Consider the following 12,778-nt stretch of genomic DNA (forward strand, 5'->3'; position numbering starts at 1 on the left):
CTTAGCACCACTTTTAGATGGAAACAGAAAATATGTATTAAAGCATTTTAGCTTATGAAAATCCACCCCCTTCAAAAAAAAAAAAAAAAAAAACCCTCAAGAAAATAGGCACAAAGCATAGTACAAAGAAGAACAGTACTCTAGACAAAATTAAATATTTTCAAACAAGCAAAGCAACCTGGTATCCAAAAATTTAAGGAGAGAAATGGATTAAAAAAATAAAAAATGCAGTGAATATTGATGAAACACACTTGAAGTGAAGGGTAAGTTATAAAGTGCTTGAAAGAGAATAAAGTGGAATAAAAATCTAAGGGACATCAAATGAAAATGAAATAGGAAAAAAAAGGATCTCAGAGAAAAATAGTAAGGGAAGACCAGCAAAGGAGATGTCCGACATAACCAGTGTGGAGAGGAAAACTGGAACAAAACTAAACTCTCTTGTAGGAAAACTCTGGGAATAAGGGAAATCTAAACCTGCGTTTTGAAGGACCCACCATTTATCTGGCAGACTGACCCGGAACAGTCAACTCTGGGACATGTTTTAGTAAACCATTAAATTTTAAGGATAACTTGCACTGACATCATACTTCTGAAGAGCAACAGTCAAGTGGCAACAGCAATTTCAAGAAACGCAGATAAAGTACAGGCCAAGGCTTCAGTATCCAGCCAAGCATTCCTTCAGTTACAGCAGTACAGAACCAGTTTTGAACATTGAAGAACTCGTTGAAGGTTATAATCATGAGCCCTTCCTTTGGGGTTTATTAGGAAATGAGCTCCGCCCAATCAAGGGATCACGGGAAGCTCCAGCAAAAGGACTGTGAGCGCCTGATTGCTTGAATTGTAGAATTCAGGACTAAACTTTGAAAGGGTGGGGACATGAGCAGAATGGTGTGAAATGTTAGACAAAGTACAAAGAATATTCTTAAAAAGGGCAAGAAAGAGGAGAGAGGGAAAGTAGAACGAGGTCATAGACTTGAATAGGTGGGAAACAGAGAACCATGTAGAACTGGTAGACTGGACACTACAGGCTTCAGTAAGAAAAGGGAAAAGATAAGGAGAACCTGAGGGTAATAACAAAAGTATAAATGCACCACAGAAAGATTACTGACCTTCCTAAATACCAAAAGAAAACATAAAAACAGCAAAGGAAGCATAACACGTAGAGAAAGGAACACAGTAAATGTACTTAATACAGTAATTATAACATACAGTGGTGACTGAGATGAAATAAAACATTAGTCATATCAAATATGAGTGGGCTTAAATTGCCTATTAAAAAGATTTTCAAGTTGGCTCATAAAAGCAAACATTACATTAAAATTTGGTTTAAGCAAGAATCCATTAGTGGGTGCTAAATCTAGGTTGGAAGGTTTAAGGCTCATGATTTTTGTATGGTCTCCTTACAGATTTCTTATTAACTACAAGGGGGGGAAATAACTGTATAGTGGACAAACCGGACAACACCTTGGTTGGTTAAAGTTAATAATATTGCTAATGAGGTTAGGGACATGGCCTGCAACTGTGATACCTTTAAAAGGCTGTATCATTACTTAGGTAGAAGTCTAGAAAGGAATGCATAATCTGATCTGATCATGAGGAACATCAGAGAAACACAAGTTGTGGAACATTTTATAAAATAACTGGCCTCTATAAAAATAATACTAATGTCACAAAAGAAAGGCTTTGGACTGTTCCAGAAAAAGGACTCTGAAGAGGTGGTCCTGGATTCCTTTCTGTACCGGAAGGGGAGAAATGCTATATGAGGGTAGTTGGCAGAAGCAGAGTGTGGATGGACAGAAGCACTGTGTCAACATTTTTCTGAATTTGATAACTAAGAATATTCTTGTTCTTAAAAAGTCACATTGGCATATTAAGAGGAAAAGCATGATGTGTGAACACACTCAAATGGTTGCAAAAAACACGTAATGTGTGTGGGGTGGGTTAATGATAAAGCAAGGGCAGCAGAATGGTAAAGGTTGGTGAGGCTGAGTAAATAGTTAATGGAAATCTTCTGTTCTCTAAACATTTCTCCGGGTTAAAGAAGATGTATAAACTATAACCCAGAGACCAGTACACACGTACCTTAGTTTAGTTTAGTATGGTAAAACTTAAATTAGATAACTTTTCACTCTCCCTTCTCTCCTTGTCCCCTTACCCCTGCTCTGATTTTTTTAGATACTGAGTGTTTTACCAGTTCAAATGGCCTCTGTTTGGAAAAACGACCAATGTGTTAAGCTATCTGTGTAATTTCTCTGAAAGCTTCTTTTACTCTGTTGTTTTTACAGAATTTACCTTTTATATGCTTAACATATGCTTTAGAGAGAAAAAAAATCATTTTCTAAATGTGTTCTTTCCTATGACTTCCAGTAAAATGCTTGGCCATGTGGAAAATCCCCTGGCTAATTGGTCCCCCCACCTGTGGTCCATCCATATAGGAGATGGATGACGTTAGAAGCTTTTTGAATATCTTTTTATATCTTTGATCTTACTCCAAAATGAGCTATTCAAACAATATGTGGATAGTAGTTTTGTAAGCTCTGCCAGCTATTTTAAAGTAAGTCAGTTTTGCCAGGTCAAGCTCCTTTATCTGTTTTTTGAGGAACAACAGAAATATTTGAAAATACTTCGTATTAATGATTCCATTTCTTTTTCTTTATATGTAATAAATATGTATTGTCAATAGTTCGCTTAGACCGTGTGAAAAGAGATGACATCAAATGAGATTTGAGAGTATGCAATCTTACATGTTGTATTAACTAAAATTCCTTTTTATTGTGAAAAATTATTGACTAAATAATTTTATGCCCACTAATTCTTCAGCAGTATTCACACTAAGTTTCTTGCTTCTATCTTAAAGCTGTATGGAGAAAAGAGAACCGCACGGTACACTAGGTGAACAGTCCAGAAGCGCTCATTATACATTTTCAAATGGAGCAGCATCTGACATGCAGTGAGAAGACTGCACAGTGATTTTCAACCTTTATACTAGTGCTATGGTGGATTACTGATTGGCTCTAAATATAGTAGCTAAGGATGATTATTAGATTTTTAAGTGTATGGATAGTGTGGATTCATCAAGAGTTCTATGTTATTTACAGTTTAAAAATGTCTTCTTTTATAAGAAGATTGAAATGATACATGTAACTGCTTTTCTAAGAAGTATGGAATTACTTTTTAATCTAAAGACTGAGGATTTTTCTTAGATTATTTAGGCAAATACCACAATGTAACGTCAATAAAAATTAGGTAAGAGATGACTGATTGTGATGTGCAGTGCTAAGAAAGGCAGATCTCATACAGAATGAAATAAGTAATTATATTTTTGCTTAGTTTTTATCATGAAAATATTATTTGGTTGATTTTGTTTGTTTTCCTTTTTGCATCTTGAGTTCCTAATTTTCTAGCCATTCTACTTATAAGTATTTTGGTAATTGCAATGTTTTAATATTTGGGACCTTGTCATTAATATCATTAAGTAATTATGAAACAATTTTTTTTTTCTAATTAGGAGGAAGCATTGCATGCATTTATTCAGCCAGAGATCCTGGATGGCCCAAATCAATATTTTTGTGAACGTTGTAAGAAGAAGTGTGATGCACGAAAGGTAGATGCCATGTAGAAATTAATACTTAATCACCTGAGATAATAGTCAGTATTTAATAGATCCCCCTTTCTTTTTAGGGTCTTCGGTTTTTGCATTTCCCTTATCTTCTGACCTTACAGTTGAAAAGATTTGATTTTGATTATACAACCATGCACAGGATTAAACTGAATGATCGGATGACATTTCCGGAAGAGCTAGATATGAGTACATTTATTGATGTTGAAGATGAGGTAAACATTTATTATATTTTCTTGTTATGTTTTTCATTAATCCATTTGGTTAGTCATGTTTAAAAGAGCTATTTGGGGTAACTTAACACTGATGTTTAGACTATTTTCTTGATGGAAGTTTTTTCTTTCTTATTTTCTAATGCCAAGTCTATAAAAAGAACTAACTTTGTTTAATAAATACGCTTTTCCTGTCCACCTTAAATTATATTTCAAATATTATTATATTTCAGATATTCTTGCTTGATCAAAGTAACGTATGATATTATTTAAAAAGATTAAAAAGTCAAACTCTGGAATTACTTCTTTAATTTGAGAGATAATTTTATGTTTCATAACTTTCTTAGTTGTTGAAACAAACCAATCTAGAGGTGGGCTGCACTTGTACATAAAAAACACAGAACAAATATCTGTGAAGGATGGGCAAGCGAACTAAGTAAAATGGCCTAAATTTCCTGTATTTTTCTTAGTGTCTTTTTCAGTATTAAGGTTTTTGGATTATTCTCATTCAAGGTTTGCCTGCTCTTAAATTGGCTAGGTTACAAAGCTAGAAAAGAAAGGTATTTTGTCTGTTTTCCTTTTCTAAGTAGGTTTTTTAAAATTAAAACTGTTGAAATAGTTTGAGAATGGGACTTTGAACTACACAGGTAAAGCTCATCAGTTTCTTCCACTGGCTGACTACCTCTAATTCTCTGGTTTCTCTCCTTATCCAGTAGAATATTCATAATGTCCCACTATATTCTTTGTTTTTGTTTGTTTAATTGATTTCAGAGAGAGGGAAGGAGAGAGGGAGAGAAACATCAATGATGAGAGTCATTGATCAGCTGCCTCCTGCAGGCCCCCTACTGGGGATCGAGCCCGCAATCCGGGCCTGTGCCCTGACCGGGAATCAAACCGAGATCTCCTGGTTCCTAGGCCAAGGCTCAATCACGGAGGCATGATGGCTGGGCTATTCTTTGTTTTTTAAATCCATCTTTTGTTTTTTCCAAATAACATTTATTTTATTTTATTATTTTATTTTATTTTATTTATTTATTTATTTATTTATTTATTTATTTATTTATTTATTTATTTAGGAGAGGAAGGAGGGGAGAGAGAGCGACATTGATTTGTTGTTCCATCATTCATGCACTCATTGGTTGATTCTTATATATGCCCCAACTGGGTATCTTCCCTGCAACCTAGACATAATGGGATGATGCTCCAACCAACTGAACTACCTGGCCAAGGCTGTCCCACTACGCGTTTTTGGAAACTCTTAATATTTCATTATGAGGAGGAATATTTACAATTACTTAACATGGTTGTTAGAGTGATAAATCTTCATTATTCTTGAAGCTTTCAGGAAGCATTTTTTCTGATTGGAACCAATTACTATAATTATAAAAATGCCTTTTCCCAGAAGCTCAAAAGTAATTCTAAACATTCATCAAATTTTATTTAGTGCTGTTAAATACTAAGAGGCGATGTAGTATAAAAGAGCAGCCTTTCTGAACCTCACTTTCCTTGTTTATAAAGTAAGGACAATAATTGCTTTTTATAGCTTTTATAAGAAGAGAGTGCCTTTGATAAAGTAGATGCTCATTGAATGATACCCATTATGAACAAGTAATGTTTTGAAAGGTTTAATTTAAAATAATAACTAAAACACTTGTGCTTAATCTAGGAAATCTACCCAAAGTAACCAAACTTTCAAAGGAGCCATAATTATTGTAGGATTCCTACTCAGAGATCATTATTACTTTGGTCTTCTCTACTTTCCTAATATATTTCTTGTAAAGGGAAATTTTTTCCAAGGGAAGAAAATCTATAAAGTTTGACAGGAACTTTTAGGAAGTTCTAAGTTCATTTCTTGGGAAAAGAAAAGAGACGGGGTTCTGGCTTAGTTAAAGGAGTTTCAGAAATGCTCTCTTTGGACTTAGTGTAGAATTCTAAAGTTGGATTTCACTTCTATTTTTCCTTAAATCCACTAAGGGGATGAAGATTGTATGTTAGATGCAGTCCCTACAGCAAAGTTCTTGGCAAAAAATTGGTGCTCATTTTATATTGCTTGATTAATTCAAGAACTTCTATTCAATGCTTTAGAGAAGAATTCTTAAATTATTTAAATATAAACATTTTTAGGTATGTATATAAAATATTAAAGGAAAGGGGGGAAAGAGTTGTTTGAGGATTTCTAAGGTAGACTTCTTTAATTTAAATATGCATGAAAGGGATTTAAAAATCAGAAAAGCATTGCAAAGTATGATTTGTTGTTGTTACATTTACACCTCCTATACACTAGAGTTTAAAGTTCTTGAGGATAGATACAATGTCTTGTTTTTTGTTTCTGATTGTCTACAATAATAGCTAGCACAATGATAAACTGAATGGAACTTTTTGTTCAAGAAAGTATATGATATTATTTGGGGATTTGAGAACAGAAGAAGCTCATTTTGGAGTTCAAGTTTTCTGCTTTTATTGATTTTTGGTAAAAGAAATAATTTCTTATTGTTACTTTGCAACTATAAACACAAATGGGGTTTAATAGAATTCTGAATTACTAATTTGTTGTATTAGAATTTTAAGGACATTAATATAAATGCTTTTAAAATACACTTTTGTTTCATTGTTTTTAAAGCCTCACTTCTTAAGAAAAACTAAATTTACTTAAAATAAGTATTTTATTAACAAGAATACCTTAAATTATGTGAAAAAGCAGCATGTAGATAAAACGTTTTACTTGGGTATATATTTTTCCTTTATTTAGTTTGTAATTGTAAGATAATTATGTTTTATTAAGAAATCTCCTCAGACTGAAAGTTGCACTGACAGTGGAGCAGAAAACGAAGGCAGTTGTCACAGTGATCAAATGAGCAATGATTTCTCCAATGATGATGGTGTTGATGAAGGGATCTGCCTTGAAAGCAATAGTGGAACTGAAAAGATTTCAAAACCTGGTCTTGAAAAGGTGCCTTTTATAGTTTGTGGTTTTTAGTTGAAAGAGATATAAATAATGCGGTAGCTGTGTGACTGAGAAAGGTCTCCTTAAAAGAAGTTTAATTTTTGAAAATTAAGACTTTTTAAGGTATTGTTTGTTATGCATTTATGTGGTTATAGTTAAACTTATGAAAAAGTGCTTACAGGTGGGAGCAGTAATTTCTGGGAGGCTGAACTGTGATTATGTAAGTAAGGGTGGTGGTGGTGTGGAAAGGGTCCTAGTAGTCGGACTCCTGCCTTGAAAGTTGCAGCAAGCCTCTATATCTTACATCTTGAGAGTTTTCTCATATAGCAGAATGAAAGCATCACATCCCCTGATTTTTAAAATTCTGGCTATGGAACCCTTTATGAAACAGTAATAGAACTGATCTTCTGTGGTGGTGACGGTGTTTGTTTTGTTAATCCTCACCCAGGACACTTTTCCATTGTTTTTCAAAGAAAGTGGAAGGGAGGGAGGAAGCGGATGTGGACTAGAGAGAGAGAGAGAAACATAATCTGGTGTGGCGGGAGCGAACCACAACCCAGGTGCGTGCCCTTGACCAGGAATGGAACCTGAGATCCTTTGGTCCGCAGGCCAACGCTCTAACCACTGAGCCACACTGGCCAGGGCAGAACTGATCTTTTTTAAGGTAGGGGGAAGACAAAGCCCTCAGTGTGCTTCCTCCTTCCACCCCCACCCCAGCCCCCGTGACAGCCCTTAAGGTACTTCAAAAGATGTTATAGTTCCATGGATTATAATTTTAAAACTACAAAACTGGATAATCTCTAGGGTAGAATGTTTTCTGTCACTGTGTCAGTGATTTTTAACATTTTATCAAACCATTTCTTTCACATTCATATAATCTGCTTTATTGTGGGGACAATTGCAGATCAAATATCTTGAGCACTGTGAATATGAACCACTAGCATGAAGACTGATCACTAGCTCAGTCTTAGAGTCATATTATAGGTACAGTTGTTTTAGGCAGTATTGGAGAATGGAGTTTCACTTGCATAAATATATTTTTAGACCAAGACCAATATTCTCATCACCATCACCCTTTACTTTTTGAAATCTATTTCTTTCAGGGCAGACAGATAAGTGTGAGTTGCTGTGAAATGAATAATGTAGGGGATACATTATAACTTAGTATAAAAACATTACATTCAAGCAAGGATTGCACACAGTGGTTTAAAAGCAAAAAACGCATGGCTTTTTTTCCTGCATAGACAATTAGGTCTTATTTTTTCTTGTTGTATTATTAAAATAGGTAGGACTTCCCTTACAGTGTTGAATAGGAGTGGTGAGAGAGCACAGTCTAGGTTTTGTGTGCCATGAGAAGGGAAAGGTTGAAAATTGCTGGCATAGGTTGATTTTCTATTGTTGAACCAGCTTTACATACCTGAGAGATGTCAAATCAGTAATCACTATATCACAGATATTACATAAATACATTAGCTGTTCCAAATCATTATATCCTTTATCTCCTCTTTAAAGGAAATAGAATCTTATTTGAATAAAAAAACAAAGTTATTTGGGTTTTCTTGATCTTGACTGTGCATATTAGAAGTCTTATATTTGGCATTTGCTTCTAAAATTTCAGACTACTGTGTTCTTTTTTACATAAATAAATAAATTATATTTTGATACTCATAGTTCCAGAGGTTATAGTATAATTAAAATGTGAAGGAATACGCTGAATAAAACTTGTGAAACTTGTGGCATATAAAATATATGGTGACTTGCCATTTTAATTCTCTTAGAGGAACGTTAACCTATAATAAATATATAGGACAACTAACATGTTGCTTTACTATGTATTAATAGAGAATAGAAAATGTGCAAATAAGTGTTTTCCCTCTTCTTGAGTTACCTTTATTTTCCCCCTTAGAATTCCTTGATCTATGAGCTCTTCTCCGTTATGGTTCATTCCGGGAGTGCTGCTGGTGGGCATTATTATGCTTGTATAAAGTCATTCAGTGATGATCAGTGGTACAGCTTCAATGATCAGCATGTCAGCAGGGTAAGGAGAGGTTTTTTTAGATTATTATTCTAAAAGACGAGTAGGGATGTTTCTAGCAATGACAGGGTTTATTGAAATGAGAGACTGAATGTGTCCAGTGAAGCATTTTAAGACACATACCAAAGCAACCTTTTGTTTTTGCTTTCAGTAAATTTCCTGCTTTGCTTACTGTTGTTATTTCTTGGTTTTGTTTTGTTTGGGGCTGCCTGAGTGTTTCCACAGATAGACTCCCAATTTCCCTCTTGTCCTGGGCCTGTATGGGGGGTGTTTAAGAGCACTAAAACTGATTGGTCACTAGCAGCCACTGACTCTGATTTACTTTTGTGAATTGGTATGTGTGGTCCATTTAACTCTGAGGTTAAAAATTGGGTTACATATTGCCATAAAGGTAATGGTGTTATAGATTTCACCAAAAAGTAAATAATGTAACAACTTTTTAGATAACACAAGAGGACATTAAGAAAACACATGGTGGATCTTCAGGAAGCAGAGGGTATTACTCCAGTGCTTTTGCAAGGTAAAGAACTTGGGAATTTTTAGTGTTTATAAATTACTTACAGCTTCTTGACATTTTTCACCATGAGAAAGGTTTAACCCAGAGTTAGCAAACTATAACCCATTGGCTGAATCCAGTCTACTTCCAGTTTTTGGAAATAAAATTTTATTGAAACATCACCATACTCATTTGTTTAAATATTGTGTATTGATCTTATCCCACTGCAACAGCAGAATTAGGTAATTGCAACACAGATCATGCTTCTACTGTCTGGCCTTTCCAGAAAAAAATTTGCTGACTCCTGACTTAGCTGTAGTAATCATTCTAGGACATGGGTTTTTTGAAGAATTGACTGTTACGAAGAGGAGTTATGAAATCTTCTCATAAATGTATCAGTAAAAGCAAAGTAGATTTTTTTTTTCCTGGATGTTTTAAAGTTGAACCTGTTTGAGAACAGCTTCATGATTTTCTAATTGTTTGAAGCAACAAAAAATATTTTAAATAAATATTTGATGCTAGGAAATGGAATCTTCACAATCTACTTTCTGTCCCTATTAATCTTTTTTGTATTTTTACTAGCTCCACAAATGCATATATGCTGATATATAGACTGAAGGATCCAGCAAGAAATGCAAGTATGTTAACATATAGTTACTTCATTTCAATCTGTAGTATAAACTAATTTCTTTTGCAAGTTTTACAAACCCAGATAATCACTTTTAACCGATAGGACAATTAAGTTTTTTTATTCATGAAAGAATTAATTACAAAAACTGTTATGAGTTCATAGTAACTGTAAAAACACTTGGGGAAAAATGAACTTTTTTTTTTTTTAATATATGTTTATTGATTTCAGAGAGAGAAAGGGGGAGGGGCAGAGAGAGATAGAAACATCATTGATGAGGGAGTAGTCATTTATTGGCTACCTCCTCCACGTACCTGACTAGGGACTGAGCCCACAACCTGGGCATGTGCCCTGACCAGGAATCGAACCTTGATTTTCTGGATCCTAGGTTGATGCTCAACCGCTGAGCCACGCCTGGCCAGGCTGAACTTTTTTTTAAAATATATGCAGTTTGGTTTAGCGATGATAACCTCCAGACCTGTGAAGCAGTCATAACTCACCAGCTGCTGCGTGTCCCAGACCAAGTTATTTGACTTCCTAAGTCTTACTTTCCACATCTGTAGAATGGGAATAATTGTAGTATTTTAAAGGGTGTTGTAAAAAATTAAATGAGAGAACATATTTAAAGCATTTAGCGTCATGTCTGGTACATAGTACAAACTCAAATTTAGTTATTAGGTCTTTTTCTGTTACAATCTTTTTGGGTATTTAGTATCTACATGCTTTGAATGGGGACCATAGATGAAATAAACTTCCCATTTACCACTCTAGAAATGTTCCTAAGAACTAGAGTTCAGTATCTTTGCTGTTTGCTTAAAAAGCAAGTAAAGTTTTATGAGTCTAGTATGCTTCCTTTACTCTATTTTAATTTATTAAGAATTCCCCAAAGTAATCCTATATACAACGCATTCCGGGGTTGTCCTTTTTTGTTTTTCTTTTTTGTAATTATCACTTTGAAAAATTGCAGTTCCTGTTTTTACTTGCTAACTTTTACTCTAACTAAAGCAGTATTACAAATAGGTAGAGGTGTGTGTTTGTGCATGAACATAGTTATATACGCAGATGATATGCTTGCTTATATTCTTTTTATAATTAAAATAATATATTCACTCTCATTGATCTTAACATATTTTCTTTATTTAGGAACTTCCATGCTATGAGTAACTCTATTTTAAGCAGTATAATGTTTTGTTTACTTTTTGGTAAACCTTCATTAGACTGTGACTTCACTTGGTTCAAGACTTAGGACATAGTCATCTTTTTCCCAGCAGTATAGTCCAGGGTCTGTCATACAGTGGCTTTTCAATAATTTACTGTAGGATTTATGAAAAGAAAGGAAATCATAATAAGAAGTCATTTCAGAACAAAAATTTCAGAGTAGAAGTAATCATTCATTATAACCCAAAAAACTAAATTGTCCAGTGTCGTAGCTACCTGAAGGCAGAGCCAGGATTGTAGTTCATGTGTCCTTTTGGCACCCACCACTCCAGATATTTTCAATAGAGCAGTAACTCAGCTTTTCTTTCTTCATTCCTGGACTCTCGGTTGGTGATGAAACACCAGGGGGCGCTATATGTATGATACGGAATATTTATAGAAGTAGAGCTTATTTCTAAGAACAGTAGATTCTTACCTTCCACGGATGCATGATTTTTTAAATATAAATTGTTCTCATTTATGTTTAATAATCATTGGCTTTATTAAACAGTATCATAGTCTCATAATGTCACTTTTAATACTTTTAGTTACATATGAAATTCTTTGATTAGAAGGCAGCTTAAAGACTGCTTTGAGAACAAAGAAATGATAATTGTATTAGGGAATAGTATATAAATAAATAGCATTTTCAGTCATAGCAGCAGCAACAGCACTTACTACATTTTATTATATCCAGGGTAATACCTATGGGGTATGTGTTAGTAATAAAGTAAAGAAACCAAGGCCTGGAGAAGTAAACTTTCCCAGGGTCACATAATTTTATGGTGATAATGCAATTTGAAATCAGAAATAGTTTTATTTCCAAGAGAAGCTTTTTTATTCTAAAAATCTTAATCTACATAGTTTTCCTGGAGCCAAATGCTGCTATTATGGAGAAATATGTGACTTTTTAAAATATGAGACCTAATCATGTGTTATTATTACAAACTAACTCTTTACCTTTATCTGGAAGCAGCTCATGTTTCAAGTTGAGAGATTCAGGTACTTGAGATATATTTTGATGAGAGCTATAGAATTATATACAATGGAAAGCTGGTAGGACAAAATTAAAGGAAGCTCAATTTCAATGACATTGTCTTACCCTGTTTTAATTATTAATAGAATTTCTAGAAGTAGATGAATATCCAGAACATATTAAAAATTTGGTGCAGAGAGAGAGAGAATTGGAAGAACAAGAAAAGAGGCAACGAGAAATCGAGCGCAACACATGCAAGGTTAGATTTCATAATTTTACTTTTAATTAAAAAATGCTACTGCAGTTTGCTTAACTGCGATTCTCATAGCTGACTAATTGGGTTGATTGTGTAGACAGTTATGTTATCATGATCATTAAGGAGTGTAACCAAACTATATTACTGAGGTAAGATATGATTTTATAATATGCATTAAAAAAACACTGTCATACAGTGATAGTTCTCAGTGCTTGTAAGGTTACAATAAGATGACTGTTGTCACATTCTACTACAAGAAGAATAAATTCTGCATAGATATTCAGTAGACTTTATCAAGAATTTATCAAGAGCCTTATGCAAGTTTATATTTTATATATAATTCTCTTAAAGAATATTATCTAATGAGATCATCACAGTTGCTGTAAAATTTTGAGCTCAAGAACATCCATCATAA

At 34.0% G+C, this 12,778-nt stretch overlaps 1 protein-coding gene across 4 annotated transcripts in view; it reads left to right on the top strand.

Annotated features, from left to right (window-relative positions):
- The window catches only part of USP47 (ubiquitin specific peptidase 47), an 85,124-nt gene that overhangs the window by 50,205 nt on the left and 22,141 nt on the right, over positions 1-12,778 (top strand). For all 4 annotated transcript variants that reach the window (XM_081154654.1, XM_081154653.1, XM_081154655.1 and 1 more), the window contains 7 exons: positions 3,509-3,604; positions 3,682-3,834; positions 6,614-6,781; positions 8,682-8,813; positions 9,254-9,330; positions 9,889-9,944; positions 12,254-12,366. In XM_081154654.1, the coding sequence (XP_081010780.1) occupies positions 3,509-3,604; positions 3,682-3,834; positions 6,614-6,781; positions 8,682-8,813; positions 9,254-9,330; positions 9,889-9,944; positions 12,254-12,366 (795 nt within the window). The remainder of the gene's footprint in view (positions 1-3,508; positions 3,605-3,681; positions 3,835-6,613; positions 6,782-8,681; positions 8,814-9,253; positions 9,331-9,888; positions 9,945-12,253; positions 12,367-12,778) is intronic.

Source organism: Miniopterus schreibersii (genome assembly GCF_964146895.1).
Source record: "Miniopterus schreibersii genome assembly, chromosome: 12".
Lineage (NCBI taxonomy): Eukaryota > Metazoa > Chordata > Mammalia > Chiroptera > Miniopteridae > Miniopterus > Miniopterus schreibersii.